Raw genomic sequence first — 25,710 nt, forward strand, 5'->3', positions numbered from 1 at the left:
ACCCAGGGCTTGAACTGAGTCCCCAGTTAATAGAAGAACCTTGTTCATGGAGCAGTGAGCACTGCCCCTACAGCTCCCTGCCCCCCAGTAGCCAAGAAGCAGCAGAGAAAACGTCTCATGGTGTCTGCAGAACAAAAAGGGTCTGAGAAACTCAAGAGCTGACCTCTGTCCTCCTGGAACCTGAACCCTGGCCATCCACCAGGCCACCACCCTGACCACAGAGCCCTGGGAATCTTGTTTTTCAGGCCTTAGCCTCTTGGAAGATTACAGACCCTTGCTGAAGCTATGAAAGGTTTCCCCAAGAAAGTACACACCCCTACCCAACTTGATACGTATAAAGTCCTCAGAAAAGGGCTCAACACTTGGTGGACAGATACTCATTACTGTTGTTGCTTGCAGTTTTGGAGATTCACAGACCTTTTGAATGGGCCCCCAGGTTGTAAACCCCTTTTTTTAAAACAATGATTCTCCAAAAATTAGGTTCACAGCCCATTATTCTTGAGGCAGAATACCTAGAGACATCTCTTTGACTCACCCCCTTGAGCCAAAAGGAAACAGCTTAGAAAGCTTGTAGAATTAATAGAAGTATTTTCAGGAGTCTCCTATCTATGAGAGATGTAAGCCAATTTCTTACCCCCAGTGCCCAAGATTAAGTATACCTGCTAGAAGAGGTGAGCCCACAGACCCCACAGAGGCTCCCTCTGGACCTGTGAGTGGGCTGCCTCTACCTGCTCTCCAACTGCAAACGCGGAACATCACTGGCTGTCTCTGTTTGCCCCCAGGTTCTTCTCAAAAAGACCAGCTTAGCCAGGGCACGCTGCACACGGTCAGCACCCTGGACAGTGCCACCGAGCACTGGAATGACGTTTCCCTCCCACCCTTCTCTGTGGAGCCCTCCTCAGGCACTGTGCCTGCAGGCAAGACTCAGAAGCTCAAAGTGAAATTCTCCCCGCTGGAGGTTGGAGACTTCGAGGGCCATCTTTTCTGCCAGTAAGGAGAAGTGCTCCCCAGAACAAAGTTTGGCATCTCCTGGCCTCTCTTTTGTCCCACCACTACCACTATTCTTTCCAGCCTTGGGCCCTTCCACAGCATCCTAATGGTCATATTTCCTTTTTTGGAAGATTCAAAGGGGCCAGGCCTTGGAATATACAGAGAATTGGGTCTTTTGTATCACTCATCAACACTCTCTAGACTCTTTCTCCTGTCCCCTGCCAGCCACATACAGGATTACACTGAGCAACAGAATGGTTGACGGATGGGTTCCAGTCCTTGGGCATGCACGAACTTAGGAAAACCTTCTTGTATATTTTCTGAGACTTGGTTTCCTCATGTAGAAAGCAAACAGCAATACCCACCTTGTACTATCGCCATGAACCTTAAATAAGTCAATTCAAGTGAAGACTTAGCAGAGAACTTGGCACACAATCATCCCATACACATACCTGGTGGTGTTGGAGGCGTGGACCTGACACAGGTCGGTAAGGAATAGAAGGGTCCACACCCAGTTCCAGAAAAGCCAATCTATAACTTCTAGCACTGAAAGCTCCTGATAGGCTAACCACTCCCAGGAAAGCTCCATGCAGAACACCCACCTTACAGAGGACTGTATGAACCCCAGCATGGGGTAGACAGACCTACGTGGGCCATGAGCGCCTTGTGGAGCCCCACAATCCACCACAGGGGCCCTCCCCCCACATCTTGGCTGCCTGAACTTGGTGTTGGGACTAAGTCTGATCACATCCACCTCACCTTCTCCAAGGCACTCAGGATACTCTTCTAGGATTTTTCTGTCCATGTTCATACCCCAGTAGGTGCCTATGAGAGGACCCAGAGGGTAAGACACTACTCGGTTTACAGCAGGGAGATTTTGTTACCACTATTGGAGAGATTACCTGAGGCTGTACTTTGATGCAGAAAAGGAGCCAGAATTCAGCCCCTCCTCCTCAGCGCATTCACACGTCCATCCACTCAACAGTTAATGAGTCAGCACCTACCACGTATAACGCACTGTTCAGGGACTGAGATTGTGTCATTGACCAGGACAGTCTCTGCTTTCTTGGAGCTCACATTCTGGTGGACATAATAATTCATTTCCAACTCTGAAAGCAACAGCTGATTTAAAAACAAGTAAGAATAACTTTATCCTCTCAGGATTCCCAACTTGCCGCCCGGGGAGCAAGGTCCAGTCCTAACAACAAAAGGGCGGAGCATCTTGCCCTTCTGCCACTTTGACCTGAAACACTCGGACTACATCAGTGGTCATCGGCGCAACCCAGACCTCCGAGGGCCTGGTGGTGGGGCTCTGGACCCCAACACCCGGGTGATTGAGTTCACCAGTGTGGGCATAGGAGGGAAGAGTCTTCGGTGAGTTGCTTAGGTTTGCATCAGTCAAGTTCCTATCACTGTCCTTCTAAAGAATGGGGAGGAAGAATTCAGGGAAGTCAGGGAGACTAAATCCTAAAAGCAGGCTTGAACTACTGGGGTTGGACTTCAGAAAACTGCTCTAGTAAGGAAGCTGGATTTGGTCTCCTTAGTATCAACACTGGGGAAAGTTTGGAAGACCTAACACAGAATCCCTGACCACCCCCTTAACCACAGAGGATCAGCGGGACAGAAGCACCCTGGGCGTCATTTTTACTCCAAAGTCCAGTTTGCTAGCCATAGTCTGGAGCTCCAGCTGAGATGCAGTTTTCATTTCTATGTTAATGAAGTGCCCAGATATGTTCTACTTCCCAGATAGGGAGGCCTGTGCTAGAGAAGATCGTGAGAAAGTTTGTCTTATTCCTCAACTCCCCTGTGTCACTCTCTGTGATCAATTCTTCCTCCTCGGCCAGGACTTTTACAATCCTGAACCCCACTAACACCACCTACACCTTCTGCTGGATCTCCGAAGAAACTGAAAGTCTCCAGAACCCTCCAGCCTTCACATGCCTTACAGAGAAGGGCCTCATCCACCCAGAAAAGAAAGCTGAGGTGTGTATGTGAATGAAGACCATCTGATGAAAGACCTTTCTATCTCTCTCTCTCTCTCTCTCTCTCTCACTCTCTGTCTGGATAGCAAGTGTGCTGTAGACCATAGGTAGAGTGAGGGAGCACAGCCTGAGGGTGCATGAATCAATAAGCATTTCTTGAGTGGCATAGACAGGAGGCCGTCCTCATGAACAAGACATACCTGCACTCCCTTGGTTGGCCATGGAGAAATGGAGAGTTCTAGCATTTGCAGTTTTTAAAACTGAAACTAGTAAAGCAGAGAAGGGGATCTGGGCACTGTGGCTGGAGACTCTAGGACCCATAGAGAAACAAGAAGGCTTGTTTTTTCCCCCAAGGGACTGACAGTGGTAAAAGTATACAGGTGTGTTTTTACTTGGTCAGGCCAAAGGGCAAAACAGAAAAGTGAGTCCTGTCCCACAGCTCAGTCCTCATGTTCACGCAGTGGTGTGGGGACTGGAGTGTGGGGTCAGACCTCGGGAAGCATGAATTCATTGGCCAAAACAGAATGATAGACCCCATATCCTATAAATTCCACAGAGGATCTCAGGCAGAAATAGATCCATGAAACAGAAATGATGAATTCAAATGCCTTCGGGCAGGTCCCACAAATGAATGGAGCAGGCCTAGGGGACAATGGATGACAAGGAATGCTGAGCCCACCCCTGGCTGGCTGCTGTGCTTCTCTGTCAGGTGACCACACACAGACAAGTGGCCCAGGGCTGCCGATTTTCCTGAACTTTTTGGGAAAAGCCAAAATTTCGTATTTCTCTCAGATTCTCTCTGTTTTTACATGCCAGACAAAGACATGGTACGAAATATGGTGGTCCAGCCACCAGAGGCTGTGGAGGCTGTGGGGAGGGGGTTGACCCCCTCAGAAGGACCTGTGGGCAGGGTCCAAACAGACATTGATATTTCTGGAAGAGCCACACTTACATGCCTTCACAGAGATAGCAGAACCGGGGGGGGGGGGGGGAAGGGAGGGGGTATGACCTGATAATGTCAGCCATCATAACCCCAGCACCAGGAAGCCTCCAAGGGCATGTGGAACAAGCAAACAGAAACACCTTTTACTCCTCTGTTCCCAACTGCCTTCTTAGATTACCTTCCAGTTCACACCTTCCCATTTGGACATCACAGAAGCCTTCTGGACTTTCTTAATCCCCGAACACAACATCACCGTCCCTTTCCTACTGGTGGGCAAAGCCACCGATCCTCTCATCAATCTAGACAAGTCACACCTCAACTTCAGTTGTCTCCTCATTGGTAAGCCTTTCCTGTTGGTTTATGTGTGAGTTGGTGGGACCTGTGAGGGCTGACCCAGCAATGAGTGCCAGGAGCCGACTGGGGTGGCAAACTTGTCCTGGTGCCCATCAGACGTTCTCTGTCACTGTTCACAAAGCCAAGAAATATTTATTTCTCCATCCAACTTCCACCAGGTATCTTCTAAATCCACACGCTAATAGCCTAAGAGAATTCAGGAGCCTTGCTGCGGATGCTGCTTGTTAGGTTCCTTGAAGGCCTGGACTGACTGTGTCCATTTCCCGAGCCCCGTGTCATCCCGGTCTTACTGGCACGTGCCTCCGGAGGATGTCCTGCACTTGTTGGCCTCTCAGTCTGCGCCACAGCGATCACATTTCTCTGCCATCCTTTCATGCATTTATTCAGCTCAACAAATATTACTGAGCCCTTGTATGACCCAGGCACAGCTCTGTGAGCTGAGAATGCCGTGGCTACAGCCAAAGTCCCCACCCTTCCGGCGATTATAGTCTAGTAATAGAAAGCAGAGCAGCAAGGGATGCCTGCGGGGCTCAGTCAGTTAAGCACCTGCCTTCGGCTCAGGTCATGATCTCAGGTCCTGGGATCGAGTCCCTCGTTGGGCTTCTTGCTCAGTGAGGAGCCTGCTTCTCCCTCTGCGTGCCTCTCCCCCTGCTTGTGTGCTCTTTCTCACTCTCTTTCTCCCCCCCCCCCCTCTCTGGTTCTCTCTGACAAATAAATAAATAACATCTTAAAAAAAAATAGAGAAAAGAAAGCAGACTACTAAAAAAGAAAAAAGAATAATATATAGCATGTCAGAAGTTAATCGCCTATTCCAGTAGGTGGTGGGAAAGTGACATTTGATCAGAGACCTGAAGGAAATAAAGGAAGTGATCATCAGGTCCCTTATCACATGGATGCAGTGTGTGTGTGTGTGTGTGTGTGTGTGTGTGTGTGTGTGTCTGTAAAATACAACTAAAGGAGAGGATTTTTAGTAACTTATTAGATTTTTATATTTAGAAAAATAATATACTTCATAATAAGACAATAAGTCTATTATATAAGGAAAATTTATTTTATCTCCACCTATCCTTTCCATCAAAGGAAGCCCATGTTAACAGCTTATTATGTAATATTTCCATACATTTCTTATACTGATACATAGAAGTATGTGGGAGGAGACTGTGATGTTCCAGAAGGTTTCGAACAAATAAATGGGCAGTAGAGCATAAGAATAATTACAGTCCTCTTTTTTAAAAAAGATTTTATTTATTTATTTGACAGACAGAGATCACAAGTAGGCAGAGAAGCAGGCAGAGAGAGAGGAGGAAGCAGGCTCCCCGCGGAATAGAGAGCCTGATGCGGGGCTCAATCCCCAAACCCCGGGATCATGACCTGAGACAGAGGCTGTAACCCGCTGAGCCACCCAGGCGCCCCAATAACAGTACTCTTGACTATAGAGAACAGATGGATGGCTCCCAGAGGGGAGGGGTAGAGGGATGGTGAAGAAACAGGTGATGGGGACTAAGGAGTGCTCTTGTCCTGATGAGCACCGGGTGGGGTATGGAAGTGGTGAATCACTATATGACACACCTGAGTCTGGCAGAACACTGTTAACTAACTGGAATTAAAATTAAATTAAATAAATAGAAACAGCAACAGCAAGGCGAACAGAATTTAATCTGGGAATGCAAAGGTGGTGCATTTCAATATAATGAATATATCAACAGATTAAAGAACAACCAGGTGATCATCTGAATATACACTAAAAAGTCATTGCATAAATTCTTAACAAAAATTCTAATTGTAAGATAGGAAGGAATAGAGGGGGAAACTTCAATAGAGAAGACTATCCAGGGGCACCCGGGTGGCTCAGTCAGTTAAGCATCTGACTCTTGATTTCAGCTTAGATCACGATCTCAGGGTCACGAGATGGGGCTTTGGGCTGAGAGTGGAGCCTGCTTGGGATTCTCTCTCTCCCTCTGCCCCTCCCCCCACCCCTGTGCACACATTCGCTCACACTCACCCTCCCTCCCTCTCTCCCTCTTCCTCAAAAAAAGAAGACTAACCAAAATCAAGAGGCAGATATTATACTGTGATTAAACACTGGAACCACTTCAGTTAAAAATCAGGAATTAGGCAAGGATGCTCATTATCATCATTATTATTGAATATTCTCTTTGTGATTTTAGTTAGCAAATAGAATAAAACAGGAAAATTCAAGAATTGGCATAAACATTAAGGAAAAAGAGACAAAACTATCTCATTTGCTGTTGCCGGTGACTTCTTACATAGAAAACCTCCAGAGGCTCTAGAGAAAAGCAAAACAAACCACTAGAATCAACAAGATAATTTAGTAAGCAGCTGGATGCAAGACAATTATGTAAAAATCAATAGTTTCTCTTTCTTTTAGCAATAAGCACCCAGAAACAGAAAAAAAAAATCCATTCAATATTGACAAAACCTATATAATATCTAAGGATAAGTGTAAATGAAAAGCATAGGACTTATATGAAGAAAACTATAAAATCTTATTAAAATGCCCTCAAACAAGATGTGAACATTTACTAATTCTCTCAAGATTAAATACAAATTTAATCAAGTTCCAATTAGAATTCCAACTGGTGTTGCCAGATAAAATACAGGATGCTTAGTCACATTTGAATTTCAGATAACAGTGAGTAATTTTTTAGTGTAAGTATGTCAATACAAGTATGTGTCATACAATATTTGGGACATACTTATACTAAAAAAATATTTCCTAAATCTGGCAGCCTTAATCCCAAAAGGATTAAGGGCAGAGGGAGAATTAGATAAAATGATTCTAAAGTATATGTAAAAAAACAAATGCTTTATAATAGTCAAGGAAAGTAAGAAAAAGCAAAATAGTTACAGAAGACCCTGCAGGACTCTCACAACATACCTGAGCTCTGATTCAAAAGAGTGTAATGCAGAGACTATCTACAAATAAATGGGCCTTCCAGGGAGGGTGAAGCCCTCATTACCAAAAGCAGGAAGGCATTAGTTCCAAAGGAACAAAGAGAGAAAATGACGTCATCAGAATCACCTCAGACAGCTGCGACCAAGGCAGAGGGGCCACCCAGCAGGAGCAGGAAATTGATGGAATAAAGTTCTAGAAGGAGAAATCTCACCAGGGGAAACAGGTCCCTTGTAGAGCAGAAGGAAGGAAGGGAGGTAGTCAAAGACTGAGGAGCTTGGGAGAAGAGAGAAAAAAAGTTGAAAAGTTTTTTTCTGTGAAGGCTTCCTCTTGCTTGAGGAGCAGTATCTGCTTGATGAGGGAGCAGGAGGCTGGCTGAGGACAAAGCAAGAGCTGGCGCCTTGCACCCCCCCCCCCTTTCATCCGCTCCCCTCCATAGGTGTAGCATTCCTCAGGCACCCCTGACCGCCATAAAATGATAAATAGTGAACTTGCTGAGATCACAGTCCTGCAAGACAGGAGTCTCCCTTGGTTTGCAAATGTCCTTGAGACTACAACAAAGAAGTTACCTTATCAATAGCCCAATTTCCAAAGACACAGAACTCAGTTCCTCAAGCCTAATGTCACCCTCCCCTCCATGAAAAACCGAAGGAGGCGGAGGGAGAAGGAAAAGTCAATAAAGTTAAATTTCTTCTAAACCTAAATCTCATTAACAAGGATGCTTGATAGCAGGAATGTAACATTCCACCAGGAGACTCTCAATTGTCTTTACTTGATAGTAACTAAGCCTTCAATATCCTGATAGTATTCTTTGCCCCAATAGCCCTTCTGAACACCCCTTTGTCCTCACCTACCCAACTCCTGTGTATATAACCAACCATCCCTCACAACCCGGGGCAGCAGCAGCTCTTCCTGCCCACGGGTCCTGTCCCCGTGCTTTAATAAACCACCATTTTGCACCAATGACGTCTTAAGAATTCTTTCTTTAGTCGTCGGCTCCGAACCTCCTCACCCCACCGAACCTGACTTAGGTTCTGGGACTTCATCATGCTGAATGCTTCAGGAGCAGGCGTGAGGCCTTCACTCAGGGCTGGTGTTTCTCCCACAGGCAGAGAAGCCAGGGAGACCGTGCACATCATCAACAAGGAGGAGCAGGGCTTCTCTTTTGCCTTCCAGGACAACTCCCGGTACTCCGAAGGCTTCAGCAACAGCCTGGTCCTATGTCCCATGGAAGGTTGGATCCCACCACTGTCCAGGTAAAGAAAAAGTTCCCCCACAACTGCACACCCCCACTACAGCAAGGGTTCTAGACCTGCTAGCCGGGAGAATCCATTTCCCCCAGAGCGCCCTGTATCACATCTCTCCCAACTCTCACATTTATATGAACAACCCCACCCCTGTCCTCCTCATTTTCCGCTGTTCATTTTCCTGATGGACTGTAGAGCACTGAGAACTTTAAGACCTTCTTCTCAATATTCTTCTCTCATGTTTATATTCTTTTCCTTTCTTTCTGTTATATTTGTGAATTCATAGAGCACTGTTCAGCCACGACTGGCAAATCTTCACAACTCGTCGTAATTTGGAATGACGGTGCCTTTTCCTCATAGAGCAAGTGCTAACGCATCAGGCTCATATTCTTTAGCAGGTTATACCAGGCTGGCCTTGGCAGCTAATCTGCTGTCTTCTTCCCCAACCAGGTTCCCGGTTGATATTTTCTTCACACCAAAGCAGGAGGGAGAAGTGAACTTTAATTTGATCTGCAATGTGAAAAAGAAAGCTCACCCTCTGACTCTAAATGTCAAGGCTGAGGGATACACTATGAATGCGGAGGTCAGGTGCAAGGACAGGACGGGCTTGATCACTCTCCTGACTCCCAAAGAGACGAGCATTATCAACTTCTATGAGGTAAGAGCGTGAGAGAGCCTCGATTATTCTCTCTCACCTCTCCCTCTCTCTCTCTTTCTCTGGTTCCACACTGGCTGGGAAAGGAAGTGCAAGGGAATGTTAGCCGTAGCTCTCTGTTTCATATGTCAGGGAGACCAGAAGAACGGCACATGCCAGAAGCATCTCCACCCTCAGAAAGCATATAGTTTTGATGTGAAACTTATTTTATCTTCCAGGGGGTGGAGAGATGGTAGGGCAGGGAATAATACTTGATTTCAACATACAGGAAGGATGTTTGTCCACCAAGCATTGTCTAAAAATTAAATTGCCTTCTTACACTTCAGGTATGAGCACCCTCCCCCCCCCCCATCATTTAGTAGCTCTCGGTGGAATATCTGACTACAGTAAGCCCATGATACTCAGCTCACTAACATCATCTGTCATCCCTGCCTCCCAAATGATACTTTTCCCCAACATCTTACATATCCTAACCCCAGAGAAGGGAGCCATGATTTGCATTCCATCAACATACTACTCTGTTCTCTATCACTCAGGTAGAGTTGAACGAATGTGTTCAGTGTGAACTCAGCTTTATCAACACTGGAAAATTCAACTTCAGCTTCCAGGCAGAGCTATCTGGCCCCAAATCCCTATTGCAATACTTGGAATTTTCCCCCATCGATGGCATTGTGGATGTGGGCCAGACTTCACATGCCTCCGTGTCTTTCCAGCCATTTAAGAAGTGTGTCTTGAAAGGCCTGGAACTCAGAATCAAGGTGAGACCATTTACCATCGTCTGACCCTGAAAGCATTCCCAGCACTCTTTCTTGAGAGAGTAATTCTCCTGCATGTTCCTTGTCTTCTCCACCCTTCCAGAAGCTCCTGGAGAGTGGTCGTGTTGGAAACAGTCTCACAATCTCTAGTATAAAGGGTTCATCCACAGTTGAGGTGCCCAGTGAATAAGTGTCCATTGCAAAGCAGTGGACCCTCCATGCACTGCAATCCTATGCAGCTATTAAAACGAATAAGGGATATGGGTGGCCAGTGCAGAGGAAGTAAGAGAGACAAAATATGTATAGCATTTTCCAAGATACGTCACTGAATGAAAAACCAAGGATTCATGATGCCCGCAGGAATGGCAGAGAAGGACCCCTGGAGAGCTGCTCTCCCGTGGTGATGAGAACACTGGCAAAAACTAGCAAAAGCAATTTTTTCAGAACTCTTGAAGTTAACCAAAGGCTAGCAAGAATCCTAGGATCATTTATTCAAGAAAAATGGCTTAATTGTGTGTATATGCCTCATTTTCTTTATTCACCTGTCGATGAACGTTCAGGTTGTTTGCACATCTTGACTACTATGACTAGTGCTACACTGAATGTGAGAGTGTTAACACCTCTTCAAGATCTTGACTTCAATTCTTCTGGGTACTAAAGCCAAACAATGACACCACAAGAAAAAAAAAACTATGGGCCAATATCCCTAATGAATATAGGTAGAACAATCCTCAACACAATACTAGTAAATCAAATCCAACAATACACTGAAAAGATCATACACTACAACCAAGTGGGACTTACCTCTCAGATGCCAGGATGGTTCAATATACAAAGACCAGTTAATGTGATATCTGACATTAACAGAATAAGGGATAAAAATCACATGATCATCTCAATAGAAGTGGCAAAAAGCATTTGACAAAATTCATGATAAAAATTCTCGACAAGGGGTGCCTGGGTGGCTCAGTGGGTTAAAGCCTCTGCCTTCGGCTCAGGTCATGATCCCAGGGTCCTAGGATCGAGCCCCATGTGGCGGGGGGCTCTGCTCAGCGGGTAGCCTGCTTCCCTTCCTCTCTCTCTGCCTGCCTCTCTGCCTACTTGTAATCTCTGTCTGTCAAATAAATAAAATCTTTAAAAAAAATTTTCTCGACAAACTAGGATTAGAAAGAAAGTACCCCCAACATAATAAGGATCATATATGAAAATCTCACAGCTAACCTCATGCTCATTAGTGAAAAGCTAAAAGCTTTTCCTTTAAGATCAGGACCAAGGCAAGGATGCCCACTCTCACCACTTCTGGAAGGCCTAGGCAGAGCGATTAGACAAGAAGAAGAGAAAATCTATCCAAATTGGAAAGGAAGAGGTAACATTGTCCCTGCGTGCAGACAACATGATCTTATATATAGAAAACCCAAAATATTCCATTAAAAAATCTGTTAGAATTGGGGCTTCTGTGCGGCTCAGTTGGTTAAGCCTCTGCCTTCAGCTCAGGGCATGATCCTGGGGTCCTGGGATCAAGCTCCACATCAGGCTCCCTGCTCTTTGGGCAGTCTGCTTCTCCCTCTCTCTCTGCCTGCGGCACCCCTGCCCCATGCTCTCTCTATAAAACAAATATATAAAATCTTTAAATTAAAAAATCTATTAGATTTAATAAAATAATTCAGTACAGTTGCAGAACACAAAGTCAACAAACAAAAATCAGTTGCTTTCCTATACACTAACAAGAAACTATCTGAAAAGAAAATTAGAAAAATAATCTCATTTACAGTATCACAGAAAAGGATTCAATTCTCAGGAATAAACTAAGGTGGTGAAAAACTTATATACTGAAAACTACAAACACTGATGAAAGAAATTAAAGACACAGACAAATGGAAAGACATCCTGTGTTCATGAGTGGAAAGCCTTAATATTGTTAAAATTTCCATGCTACCCAAAGCCATCTATAGATTCAGTGCCATCCCTATCAAAATCCCAGTGGCACAAATACAGGAAAATAATTCTATGAGTCATATGAAGCCACGAAAGACCACAAATAGCCAATCAATCCTGAGAAAGAAGAACAAGGCTAGAGGCATCATTCATCCTGATTTCAAAATATGTTACAAAGCTACCATCATCAAAATAGCATAGTACAAGCATGGAGACAGACACATAGACCAATGGAACAGAATAGAGAGCCCCAGAAATAAATGCACACATATACTGCCAACCAATCTTTGACAAAGTTGCCAAGTACCCACCATGGGAAAGGAGAGCCTCTTTGGCAAATGGTGCTGGGAGAATTGGAGATCCATATGCAAAAGAATGAAACCTAGCCTTTTACACCATGCCCAGAAGTCAGCTGAAAATGGTTAAAGACTTAAACATAAGTCCTTAAACCATAAAGCTCCTAGAAGGCAACATCAGGGGAAAGTTTCATAAACTTGGTTTGGCAGTGACTTCACGGATAGGACGCTAAATGCACAGGCAACAAAAACAAAAATAAAAAGTAAGACTATCTCAAACTCAAAAGCTTCTACACAGCAAAAGCAAGAATTGACAGAGTGAAGAGACATGGTCTTTATTCATATCCTTACAGAAAATGTGACTGACAGGGAACCAGGGAGTATAACAATTGGAACCCAAGGTCAGCTGCTGGCCAGTCCATAATTTAAAGGGACATGGAGTCACAGTACAGTCTAAAAAAAAAATTTTTTTTTTCATTAGAAAAGAGTAAAATTCCTAGTTTGGAACTCAAGGGCAATGTTGCAGCCATCTTACCTGGGGAAGAGGCAGGCACCCCACCTCAGAAGGAGCCCATCACTTTGGAGAAACTTCTTTTTCAGAACTTCCATGTCTTCCTGAAGAAACATGACACACACATCATAGTACCTTCCTGCTCTAACTGGCAGAAGAGTCGAAGATAGTCAATTTTAATCCTTTCTAGGCAATCAGTCACAAAATATAAAGACTTTAAAAGCCTTAAGCTGTTTTTCAGTTTATAAAGTTGCTTATGAAAACTTGTGCCAATGACTGTTATAATGCTTTTTCTAATGATATTTAGGATAAATAGTGGATATTTTGTTTTAAATAAATTTTCAGCTTCCAAATTTCATATTCTTAAGTTTCTGAAGAGCAAATTAAGTTCATGTCCCAGTAGGCACCTGTGCCATCTTACTGAGAACCCAAGGATGACCCATTCTGTTTCTATCTTCCACTCTTTCACCCATGACGTAGGGCGTTTTGACTTCCTTCATTCTTGTCCTTTCCTGGTTGCAAGGTGGCCATTCCCCCCTGTAGCCCTAGGTCTGCATTCAAAGTGCAAATAAGAGGGAAGAGCCTGAAGGCAAAACAAACAAAAAACCAACAACCAAGCAACCCAGGTCTCTCAGCAAGACCACCTCTGTATTCAAAATAGGACACCCTCTAGTCCTTTTCTGTTTATATCCAGACGACCAGAACTATGTCTGAGGACCACCCTTAGTGTCAAGGAAGGACAGAAACTCAAGTGTTTTCCCCCAGGCAGGCGCATTGGCAGCTAAGCAGGGTCCTGCCAATAGGGAACCCCTGGGAAGCAGATGGGGGACAGTAACCTGCAGTGTCCACCACACCCCTGCCTTCCGGCTGAATCCTCGCTGCCAGAGCCAATGCGGGGTCTGATTGCAACTGTCTGAAAGCAAACCGTGCTTTCCTCAAGTAAACAAACTTCTAACCTGTGAATCAGATTCTCTGCCCATGGAGTCCTAGCTCCTGAATTTATTGTTTATTTTATTTTATTATTATTTTTTTTAAATCACCAACTGCTTTCCTCCTTCACCCGGGGACTCGAGGAGCCCTTTGCTCACATGTGCAATCCCGCTCTTCCTGCCATTGCCTCCCCACAGATCAGCCACGGCCCGACATATCTGTGCAGCCTCTCAGGCTGCGCTGTGAGCCCCGCTGTTCATTTCTCCTTCACCAGCTACAACTTTGGGACCTGCTTCATCTACCAAGCTGGGATGCCCCCATACAAACAAATCCTGGTTGTCACCAACAAGGAAGAAACGTCTATGAGGTAAGCGGTCTTCCTGGAGCTTCCAGATGAGTCTGTAGCTCCTCATGGGTCATACAGGTGAAGTGCTGTCGAAACAGAAAAAGATTTCGGGAAAGAGTCAAACACAGCTGGGCATGAATCCCGAGTCTCCTTTCCCCACCACTACTACTTGGGTAGCCATGAGCTGCTCTGCTGAAAATCTTGAAATGAGGAGGGCAGTGCCTGATGAGAGGTTCAGCGGCTTCCGTGTATTTTCCCCACATAATAGATGTGGAAACCAAGGTTTGAAGAGTTAAAAAGTGAATTTCTCAGGCCATTACTTCATAATGAATAACAGATCTATACTGAGCTTAAGTCTTCTGATTAAACTCTAGCCTCTCTGCACCATCGCAGTGTGGAATGTTCCAGTACGGGTTTCTGGGCCTTATTCCAGACCTATCGAAAAAGGATTTCTAGAGACTAGCCCAGAGACCTGTGTTTCCTCAAGGCTTCCTAGGTTAGTACTATGCAGTAGAACTTTCCTGGACGCTGGGACTGTTACATGTCTGTGCTTCCAATATGGCAACCTCCACGACTGCATGTGGCTGCAGAGCACGTAAATTGTGCCTGGTGCAACTGAGGGACCAAATTTTTAGTTTGCTAAATTTTAATGCATTTGAATTTGAATTTGAATAGCCACAAAAGTCTAGTGGCTACCAGCCACTAGAGAGCCACTAGGTAGATAGCATAGGCCCAAGTTTGAGCCCCAGCTCTTCCCTAGCTGTGCGACCTTGGGCACATGTTCTCACCTCTCCTCGCCTGAGATGGTGGATAATAATAGAGCCTCTCCTATGGGGCTCTCAGGAGGATTGAATTAGCCCCCAGAGAGAGCCCTAAGAGCAGTGCCTGGAACATAGGCGATGCTCCGTTATGGTTGTCTGCTGCGGCTGCTGCTGCTGGGATGCTGATGGTTATCATCCTGAAGGGGACCTTACGAGAGTGTCATGTGATTGGAAATGCTCATTAAAACTCTTATCTACCTGCACTCTTTCCTGCATGATTTAATTCAATCGGAAAGGCATTCAGTTACGTGTATTGGCCTAGCAGGACTCCTTCTCTAAATACCTGGAAGACAGACAAGGAAGTACTGAAATGGGGAGGTCTCGTGCTTTCCTACCCACAAGTGGACGTAGAGGGGACATGGTCTTCGAAGACGCCACATAATTGGGCAATTAGTGATAATGAGAACAGATCGCCTTTGTGGAGTGTTTCCTCCGTGCCCTGCTTAGTGACTGACTCAGTCACTCTATTCCATTTAATGCCCCCAACAGCCTTACGAGGTAGCTGTCACTGCCCCAGCTTTACAGATAAGGCAATAGAGGCTCAAAGGGCAAGTAACTTTTCTCAGGTCTCATGGCTGGTTAGTGGTTAAGAGCCCAGATCCAAACTCCTGTGTATCTGCCTCAGAACACACACTTCTCTCTTCTGTGCTTTGCCCCCCAGTTACTTAGGAAGCACTTCTCCTCCTCCTCCTCTTCCTCCTTCTCCATTTTATCCTTACAGAGAGAGAGAGAGAGAGAGAGAGAGAGAGAGAGAGAGCACTCTCACAGGGTTGGGGTGGGGCGCGAGGGGCAGAAGGAGAGGGAGAGAGACTCTTGAGCAGGCTCCATGCCCAGCATAGAACCTGATGCAGGGCTAGATCTCAAGACCCTGAGATCATGATCTGAGCTGAATGAAGTTAAGAGGCAGACACTTGACCTACTTAGCCACCCAGGCACCCCAGGAAGTACTTCCTTCCTTTGCATGGAACAAAGGGCCATGGCACTTTTGAGTTTGAGGCCCAGTTCTGCCAGGATCTCTGGGTGTGATTTGGGGTAAGTAACTTGATTATGCCAGGGAGCCATGGCCTGGACCACTGCTAAGGTCCCTTCCAACGCTTAACTCCTCTGACTCCAGGGCAGAGGGCAGGAAATCCATCAGTACCCAGCTCAGAGAGAGAAGGGGACAGAATCAGTCTTTCTGGGGGACTTAAACATGTGTTCTGACCTCCAGGAGCACAGGCTGGTCCTGGAGATCCTCTTCCTTTGTAGACGAAATGGAAATATGAGCACCCTCTAACTTCCACACCTTCCTCCTGATTTTCTGCAGCTTAGACTGTCTGTATACCAATACCACATACCTCGAGGTGAACTTCCGCGTCGATGTGATAAAGCCAGGAAAGACACTGGAGATTCCAATCACCTTTTATCCTCGAGAAAGTATCCAATACCGAGAACTCATCCCCTTTGAAATCAATGGGCTCTCACAGCAAATAATTGAAATCAAAGGGAAAGGCACCGAAATGAAGGTAAGAAACCTTGATGAGATCCTCGGGCTTGGCACCCTCCTTTTTGCCTTCCTGCCACCTGTGCCCCCCTGAGCCCACTCTTCCTCCCCCTCTCCACCTGTCTGGCCCCCAAGCTCCTCTGTCAGAGGCCAGCCAGTCCCACTGAAGGGTGAACTGTCCAATCTGACTCTTCCTCAAACCAAACTTCAGTGAATCATAGGCTACGAGGAGTCACGGGCACCAGAGAAACATTCTTTTTCTTGGAGAAGTTTGAGACGATCAGATGCAGAATCCCATGCACGTCCTTCTCCTCTTACATCAGGGTGTGTTTTGTTTTCAGGTTTAATAGGCTAGATTTGTTTTGGATAGCAATTTATTTTGGCTGTGTGTGCAGATGTGCATTTCAGTTGTGGAACATCTTTTCTCAATGCCACATTGAGTAATGTTCTCTGCCAGACACAGATCCCAGGATTATGTTCGATTGAGGACATGGCTTCTAAGTGGGCGCCCCTAATGAAAGTCCTGTGCTAATCCCTTTCTCCCCAGTGTCTGGTAAACCTTTAAGGTGTCTGTTTGGTGAGCATATTTGCATTTTACTAGGACGTTCTGGAAGATGGAAGGCTTTCCCAGATGCTCAGAAATGCACGGGACATTTCTGCCACAGACAGAGAAGATGGGGGAGGGCTGGGAGGGAGGTGTCCCTGGCAGCTTTCCCATCAAGCTAGAGGAACCCCAGGACATGGCCTCCTGGTGTGTCTGCACCCAAGCTGGACGGGGCGGGGCGGGGGGAGGCCTCTTCTGCTCTCACCGCTCATTCAGTCACTCACTTACTCTGTACCCACGGTGTGTAGGTCCTTTGGGGGGAATCCCAAGGGGACCTCCAGGAGGACAGGCTGCTGCTAGGGACTCTCAGCTTTGGAGACCGAATGGAAATGGCTGGATATCAAGAAAGCTGAGGAGTAGGGGGTGTGCCCTTTAGGGACTGAGCAAATGACAGTGACCCGCGCAGGGTCTGCTGCAGAGTCCTGCGGGCCAGGCCCAGCCTGACCTTGGTCCATCCCGGCCAACACCAGGATCAGGGCCTTGTGAGGACTTGGAAGCGTGTCCACCGCCGCACCTCTGCAGCAGCCATTGTAGTCTGAATGCTGGGCTCCTGTCACTCCTCCAGGCTCTCCCTCCAGCCGCCTTCCAGCCTGTCTCCAGAGAGACGCAAGCCAGAGCACTCCCAAAACACGCGTCTGAGGGGGTCACCCCGTGTTGTCCTAGCTTCCCACTTCTCCCAGCACGAACCCACTACCTGCCAGCCTGTCTTCTTAGGGCAGCCCTCATTCCCGGCCACAGGCCTTGACTGAGCCACTCCTTTGACTCATGGCCTTGCCACAGAGTGTCCCCCTGCCCCCAGGGTGCCCTCCAACCTCACACCCACCCTGACTCAAACTGTCTAGATCCTGCCCTTCCTTTAGCTCCCTGGTGCAGTGTAGACATGCCCTCTCAGGGACGCCTCCCCAGACCCCCCAGCCAGTTCAGCCTCTGAAGTGTGCTCTCAAGGTACCCCGAGCGTTGCCTCCACAACCCTTCACCCTGTTGTAATTGTGTAGTTGTGTAAGGAACCACTTAGGGGTTCCTCTATGCCCATGAATGTCCACTCCCCGTATGAAGACGGCGGGACACGGCGGGAGATGAAGCACCCCCGCCTCACCAGAGCAGATGGGTCACGCCGGTTACTCTTCTCCGTAACCGAAGAGCCCCTCCATCCCTGCTCTCTTTCCTGTTCCGCAGATTTCAGTGCTAGATCCAGCCAACAGGATTGTGAAGTTAGGAGCTGTCCTGCCGGGACAGGTAGTGAAGAAAACGGTTTCCATCATGAACAACAGCCACACCCAGCTCACATTCAGCCTGTCGATCCTGTTCTCAGTTCCAGAACTCCAGGAACCCAAGGTTGGTGCTCAGGGCTCCCGCGGGCCCCTCCCTCGTCCCGATGGTACGGATGACGGTGCTCGCCACGCTGACCACCCCCACTTCTCGCTCACCTGCAGTGTGCCCGGCCGTTCCAAGAGCTCCCCACGTGCCACCTCGGAGTGTCCTCCCAAAAGCAGTGTGGGGCCGGTGCTTTCTTTATTCTCACTTTACACAGAAGGACACCAAGGCTTAGAGAGGCTGCACACTTCAAAAGGGCAGCAAGTGAAAGAGAAAGGGACACGATTCAGTAGATCCGGATTCTCATGATCATATCTATCCTATAAAAGTCACAAAGAAAACCATTTTCCCCATAATCTCACACCCAGAAACAATCACTTGCCAATGACTGCCTTCTTGTCTTATGTCCACCCAGCGGAAAGACAGCGAGATGGAGCTCTGGTGTCTCTTCTCACAAGGGTTCTAGTCCCGTCATGAGGCTCCCACTCTCAAGACCTCATCTAAACCTAATTATTCCCTAGAGGCTGAACACCACTCACATATGAATTTGGGGGGGGGGTCACCATTCAGGCCGTAGCAAGGTCATATGACATAGACAGGTCTGGTGGAGTTTCCAGTCTTCAGGGGTCAGGGACCCAGAAATAATACCTGAAAAGCGTAGAAACTGCAGAGACCAGATGTGAGTTGGGAAAGGGCAGCTCAGAGGACAGCTGGGGCTGTTGGGAGGCCTCACGATGGAGGGAGGCCTGCGCCAAGCTAGGGTGAGAAGCGAATGCAGCAGACAGGTTGGGGAGAGGTGCGCTCGCAGGCAAAGCTCCGTGTGCTCCGGAGACTCTGCTTCCGGACGTCCAGGTGGGAGGCGGTACAGCAGGAGACTGTGAACCGTCTGCGGGTGGCCAGGAAAATGGGCTGGGGAGCTAACCAGAGCAAGAGAGCCGGTGGGTATCTCACCCCGTGGCCATGCTGCCATCCAGAGACAGGGTCGACTTGTCGCTTCCATTTCCTCATTCAGGGGCCGGGGCCCCTGACCTTTGGGCCAAGCCACTTTTGTCTCTTTCGGGGGTGAGTAACCTGTACTAGCTCGGTGGCCTTGGGCTTGGCCTTCAGTGTCACAGTGTTTGCAGAAATCGCAAAGATCGCGGTCCCGGTGCAGTTTCTAGCCCATCTCACCCCAGCCACCGCAGTTCTCCGCTCTGCACCCCGGGGGAGCACAAGCGCCAAAAGAGCCTCGGCTTCCTTAGAGCTGACTTTCGTTCATTTCTGCCAAGACAGAGTGGGAAAGGGAGATGATAGGAATTGAAACAGCAGTTCCCAGACTCTAGAACGCGTGGGTCAGAGCACTTTTGATGATGTGAGTTCCAGGCTCTCCCAAAACTCAGTCGGCCTGGGGGAGAACCTGGGAATCTGCATCTGAAAGAGCACACCAGGGAGTGTGGTGCAGGGAGCACAGGGAGTCCTCCCTGGAAAGACATCAGAGCATTGAGCGTTTTCCATGTCCTCTTATCGAACTCTTTCCTCCACCGGAGAGTAGGGGTCATGTGCTGCAAGGGGCTGGAAAGAGAATTAGCATTTGTGGAATGCCAATTACCATGCAGATGATCTGAATCTTCACATAGAGTAAGTCACAGAAAGCTCACGTAACTTGCCAAAGATGACCCAGCCAGCGGGAGGGAGCAGAATGGGCTATGACCCCTGGGCTGTCACAGCCCTAACAGCAAGACCCAGAAACGGATGCCTCGGATGCCCCCTGCCCTCAGCGGCTGAGTCTCACTGTGCTTCTGTCCAGATCCTCACCCTGATACCCTTCCACAACATCACTCTGAAGCACAAAGAGGTCTGTAAGCTGGAAGTCATCTTTGCCCCGAAGAAGCGCATCCCTCCCTTCTCTGAGGAGGTGTTAATGGAGTGTATGGGGCTCCTGCGTCCCCTCTTCCTACTGAACGGCTGCTGCCAGGCCCTGGAGATCTCCCTGGACCAGGAGCATCTCCCCTTCGGGCCAGTCGTGTATCAGACACAAGCCACACGTCGCATCCTCATGTTGAACACGGGTGACGTCGGCGCAAGGTAGGAGAGCGGCGTGCCCACCCCGAGGCCAGCACAGCCCTGTGACACTGGCTATGCCCTCAGTCTGGACAGGACATCTGTGTTCCAAGTCTGGCCGCTTGTTACTTCTTTCCCCTCCCTTTTGCATCCCCTCCCTTTGCTCAAGATGTGACAACAGTGGTCCCGCTCGGGTGACTGCTGCTGCCAGGAAGACGAAAATTAATGTCATCGAGAACATCTGCTTGGTGACTGTTCTATGCCCCTCACGTAGCTCCTCTTGGCTAATCCCAAGCAGTTCCATCGCTGATCCATTTTACAGAGGAAACAACTGAGATTACTTTACCAAAATCATGCATTTAGCGAGGACTCACACTATGCAGGAGCAGTGCTGAACATTCTAGCAAATAAGCTCCCATTACTTATCCCAGACCCCTGTAAGGTCCTCTGCTGTCCCCATTCCACAGGCTCAAGGAGGTAGGTGATTGACCTAAGGTCACTCACGCAAGAAATGAAAAAGATGGGATTGGAACCCGAGGATATCTATGACCGTTGTCCTCTCCAGCGTCTTCCCCCTGGCTAGCAGGCGCCCATCCCAATCACTACTCAGGCTTGCCACCATACCCATGCAGGAGGCACTGCATACCTGCAGGGGGCGCCCTCGCCCAGACTTCAGCGAGAACAGCTTCCTGAGGGCGTGGTGTGGTGTCCCCTGCTCCCCAGTGCTGGAAGCACAGGTCTGTCCCCCCGCCCTCTGGCCCCTGTCTGGCTCCCAGAGGGATGACTACACAGGGCCCTCGGGTCTCAGCACCACCAAGAGCAGGTGCAGCGCTCACAAGAGGGCATCACCTCTGCCCTCCTGGATCTGACCTGCGAGACAGTGCAGGGAGTACTGATAGCCACGGTCTCAGGGAGGGTTCAGTCCTAGCCCAATCCCTTCCTAGCCATGTGATCTTGGGCACACACGTGTTAGTGCGTTCATGCACATGTCCCCCCACGAGTCACTCGTGGGCCACAAGATAATATGCGACCCCTTCCCACCCTGCTCGGTCTGAGAAGCTGCTGAGCTGTCTTACCCAGGATTGACTCAGCTCTCATCCCCCAAGGTGGTAAACGTCCCAGCTAAAAGCCCAGGCAACGTCTCTTGATCTCAGCAGCATTGAAGACACCCCCAGGATACTAGTAAACTGTCTTTCTTGTCTCCTTTTGTCTTGGAAAAGGTTTAGGTGGGATGTCAAAAAATTTGAGCCTCATTTCTCCATCAGCCCAGAAGAAGGCTATATCACTGCAGGCATGGAGGTTTCTTTCGAAGTGACCTACCATCCCACTGAAGTGGGCAAGGAGAGTCTCTACAAAAACTTGCTCTGCTTCATCCAGGGAGGCAATCCCCTGAGCCTGACCCTCTCTGGAGTCTGTGTGGGACCTCCTGCAGTAAAAGAGGTCAGTAGATGCTGCTCACAGATGGGCCAGCAGCTGGAGGGGTCCCGGCAAGCTCCGCAATTAGAAACGAGTGACTCGTTCAAACAGTTCTCGGTGCCAACACCAGACATTCAGACCTGCTCCCTGGCCCCTGCCACAGGGCTTTTGCATATTCTGTTCCCACTGCTGCAATATTCATTTTCCCTCTTCATTTAGTTCATTCCTATTCACTCTTCAGCTCTCAGCTCAAGCATCACATTCTCAGGGAAGCTTGCACGGCTGTCTCTGGCTAGATCGACTTCTCTTACAAGCTCTGTAAGGAAAGGTACACACCTTTCCTCTCTCATGAAAAAAAAGGAGGAGAATGGGGCTTGGGTGAACCCTCTGCTAGCCATGTCCACAGAAACCGGAGAGTGGACTCTGTTCCACTTACGGTAAAAACCACTTATGCTAAAAATGACACCCAGTCTTCATCTCTGTAATCCCATTATTTCAAGAGTGTTATGTAAATGGAATCATACAGGGGCGCCTGGGTGGCTCAGTTGGTTAAGCATCTGCCTTCGGCTCAGATCATGATCCCAGGGTCCTGGGATAGAGCCCCATGTTGGGCTCCCTGCTCAGCAGGAAGCCTGCTTCTCTCTCTCTCCCACTCCCCCTGCTTGTATTCCCTCTCTCGCTGTGTCTCTCTCTTTCAAACAAATAAAATCTTTAAAAATAAATAAATAAATAAATAAATGGAATCATACAGTATGCTATGAACATGTCCTTACAAGTCTTGGCAAGAACATATGCTTTCATTTTCTTGGGTAAATATCTAGGAGTGAAATGGCTGGGTCGTAGAGCAGGCATATATTTACTTTCTTTTTTTCATTTTTTTTTAAATTTATTTATTTTCAGCATAACAGTATCATTATTTTTTCACCACACCCAGTGCTCCATGCAATCCATGCCCTCTATAATACCCACCACCTGGTACCCCGACCTCCCACCCCCCCGCTGCTTCAAACCCCTCAGATTGTTTTTCAGAGTCCATAGTCTCTCATGATTCACCTCCCCTTCCAATTTACCCCAACTCCCTTCTCTCTAACTCCCCATGTCCTCCATGCTTTTTGTTATGCTCCACAAATAAGTGAAACCGTACTGTTTCCCAACGTGGTTGTGTCATTTTACATTTCTACCAGCAATGGCTGACATTTTTACTTATGTTACATCTTGCCAACACTTGGTATAGTCGGTTGTTTTAATTTTAGTCATTCTAATAAATATGTGGTGGTGTCTCCTTGTGTTTCTTAATTTGTAGTTCCCTGATGACACATGATGCTGAGCATCTTTGTGGGCATTTATTTGCCTCCATATATCATCTCTGTTGAAGTATCTGTTCAAATTTTCCATCTCTTTAACTAGATTGTTGGTTTTCTTCTTATTGAGTTTTGAGAGTTCTTCATATATGCAGGACACAGATTTTACAATTAGATCTTCAATCTGTTTTGAGTTTTTGTATGTAGTGCAAGATATGGATTAAAATTCATCTCCTTGTATGTTTTGGGATATGGACATGGTTGAAAAGTGCACCCTTTCTCCATTTGAAATACCTTTGCACTTTTTTCAGAAACCATTTGACCTTACAGGGGCGGGTCTATTGCTGAATTCTGTTCCTGTCTCCTAATCTATTGACTCTCCTTACCACCACTGCCACAGTGTCCCCGTGGCTACATTCGGTGGTCAGTTCCCAACTGTTGACCTGTTGATAGCATTGAACCTTGAACAAGTCCCTTGAAGGAGGATCCTTCCAACACTTCCCTCACTTGGCTCCTAGGATACCTCCCTTTCCTGGGTTTTTCCTACCTTATTAGATGCTCCATCTCATCTCCTCTTCTGATTTTTCTTAACGTGGGCATGTGCCAGCCAGGAATTAGTTCTTTAATTTCTTCTTGTTTCTAAAACCAATTAACTTCTTGACAATCTCATCCAGTTTCTTGGTCTTAAAAAAACAAAACAAAGCAAAGCAAAACACTGCTGTACCCTCAACTCCCAAATATGTATCTCCAGCCTAAACGTTTCTTAGAACTCCTCGTTTATAAGTTGCACTGCCTGCCTGAGGTGCCTGCTTTCTTCCAGGTGGTGAACTTCACCTGCCAGGTGCGCTCCAAGCACACGCAGACCATCATGCTTTCAAACCGTACCAACCAGACCTGGAACCTGCACCCCATCTTTGAGGGTGAGCACTGGGAGGGGCCTGAGTTCATCACCCTGGAGCCCCATCAGCAAAACAAGCCCTATGAGATCACCTACAGACCCCGCACCATGAACTTGGAGAACCGCAAACATCAGGTAGATGGAGGCTTCCCCCACCCCCGTGGGTTTCCCTGTGTGTTTGGAGGGGGAAGAGTGGTGCAAACGAGCTAAGGAGACAGAATTTGGAGGCTCAGGAATGTTCAAATAAAGGGGACACCTCTAACAATGTTGGAATAACAGGGAATCATGCAGATTATTGAGTCCAAAGGCTCCCTCGGTGCCCACATGTTATCATGTATAGGAGATTCTCTTAGAATGAGGGACACAGTTCTGGAAAGAGTCCTGAACTAAGCATCAAGCAGTTAATATTTAGCTTAACTGCACAAATTTTTATCATCATGGCTGTCATAAAAATAAAAAAGGAAAGAAGTTGCAATCACCCACCCTTAAAAAAGGAGAACTATTCTCTTCTCTCTTCACTACCAGCCCTCACTCAGATACAGCCGTAGCTGCCATCAGCATACCCAATTTTGCCTTCTGTTTATTTTCACCTTACATCATATCATGAACATTTTTCTGTTTCACTAGTCTTCGTGATCATCATGTTTAATGATTGTCTAATATTTCTTTGGATGAGAGTTCCATAATTTATTTGACATTCCCTAGTTGTTGAATATGAAAGTTATTACCAAATTTTAATCAATATTATAAGTGATTTTAATGTGTATGTGTGTGTGTGCATGCACGCACGTGCACGTGCACGAGCTTTTTCCTCTGCAAGGATTTTTAAGTTCACTGGGATAAGGCTGCCAGCTAGCTCAACTGGTAAAGCCTGAGACTCTGAAGTTCCTTAGGGTGGGGTTCCTGGTTCAAATACATATGAACGTGTTTATGACTCTTGAAACATACTACCAAGCTGATTTCTAAGAGTTATGCTTATGTGAGGGCCTCTGTTAACCCTGAGTCACTACTATGCCTGAGCAGTAGCTAACAAGGGACCTTCTGTGCCATTCTGACCATGCTTCTCCTCCTCAGGGCACCCTCTTCTTCCCCCTCCCCGATGGGACTGGCTGGCTATATGTGCTGCATGGGGTTGCCGAGCTCCCCAAAGCCGTGGCCAACATCTTCCGTGAAGTACCATGTAAGACGCCCTACGTTGAACTCCTGCCAATCAACAACTGGCTTAACAAGCCCCAGAGGTGAGAGAGTGGGGCGAGGGGTCAGAGTGGAGGAGATGGAGGGAGGACATCCACTGTTAGCCTGGCCTTTCCACTGGTCAGCGCCTCCAGAAGACACTGAGGGGCTGAAAGATTCAGAGACGCATTTCCCTGATGTGGCCAGGCCCTTCCTGACCTCTAAGCTTCCAGACACCCAGGGCTATCCGTGCATAGCCAATTACCTAAGTCTCCTGGACTGGGCCCTGGCATGAAATAAGTGCTCAGTAAATGTTAGCTGTTATTATTTTCAAAATAAGAATTGTGGTGGTTATTATTGAGTGCTCTACCATATCACCTAAGCCACTGGCCAGAGAAGGATGTCCCTTGGATCTTTAGTTCCAGTGGGAATGGAGTAGAGTACAAGGTCTAGAGAAGGTTGAGGACCAGCAGCCTGGTCCCCTTCTTTGACAGAGAAGGAGCCAAAGGCTTGGAGAAGAGACTTTCTTACTGAAGGCTGCCAGGTAGCATAGCGGATGGAGGCCCAGACCTAAGTGTGAATCCTGGTTCTACCAATAACTAGTCATGTTATCTGAGCATGTTTCCTCTTGGCCTCTATCTCCCCATTAGTCAGATGGAGGTGATGACATCATATGTACCTCCCTGTGTCACTAGGAACACATGTGGAGCACTGATTCAGCACCTGGCACGTAACAGATGTTGATAAATTGTAGTTATGGGTGTTGTTAGAGACAAAGTGAAGACCAGAGCCCTGGACCCAT

General features: G+C 47.4%; 1 protein-coding gene across 1 annotated transcript in view; it reads left to right on the top strand.

The window, feature by feature from the left end:
* Positions 1 to 25,710, top strand: part of HYDIN (HYDIN axonemal central pair apparatus protein) — a 326,854-nt gene that overhangs the window by 283,524 nt on the left and 17,620 nt on the right. The window contains exons 69-82 of the mRNA XM_059381282.1: positions 783 to 990; positions 2,152 to 2,364; positions 2,835 to 2,973; positions 4,089 to 4,254; positions 8,292 to 8,439; positions 8,881 to 9,088; positions 9,622 to 9,843; positions 13,710 to 13,879; positions 15,986 to 16,184; positions 17,943 to 18,101; positions 19,867 to 20,144; positions 21,341 to 21,560; positions 23,658 to 23,870; positions 24,810 to 24,973. Of these exons, the coding sequence (XP_059237265.1) occupies positions 783 to 990; positions 2,152 to 2,364; positions 2,835 to 2,973; positions 4,089 to 4,254; positions 8,292 to 8,439; positions 8,881 to 9,088; positions 9,622 to 9,843; positions 13,710 to 13,879; positions 15,986 to 16,184; positions 17,943 to 18,101; positions 19,867 to 20,144; positions 21,341 to 21,560; positions 23,658 to 23,870; positions 24,810 to 24,973 (2,707 nt within the window). The remainder of the gene's footprint in view (positions 1 to 782; positions 991 to 2,151; positions 2,365 to 2,834; positions 2,974 to 4,088; positions 4,255 to 8,291; positions 8,440 to 8,880; positions 9,089 to 9,621; positions 9,844 to 13,709; positions 13,880 to 15,985; positions 16,185 to 17,942; positions 18,102 to 19,866; positions 20,145 to 21,340; positions 21,561 to 23,657; positions 23,871 to 24,809; positions 24,974 to 25,710) is intronic.

This window comes from Mustela nigripes, chromosome 17 (genome assembly GCF_022355385.1).
Source record: "Mustela nigripes isolate SB6536 chromosome 17, MUSNIG.SB6536, whole genome shotgun sequence".
In the NCBI taxonomy this organism is placed as follows: Eukaryota; Metazoa; Chordata; class Mammalia; order Carnivora; family Mustelidae; genus Mustela; species Mustela nigripes.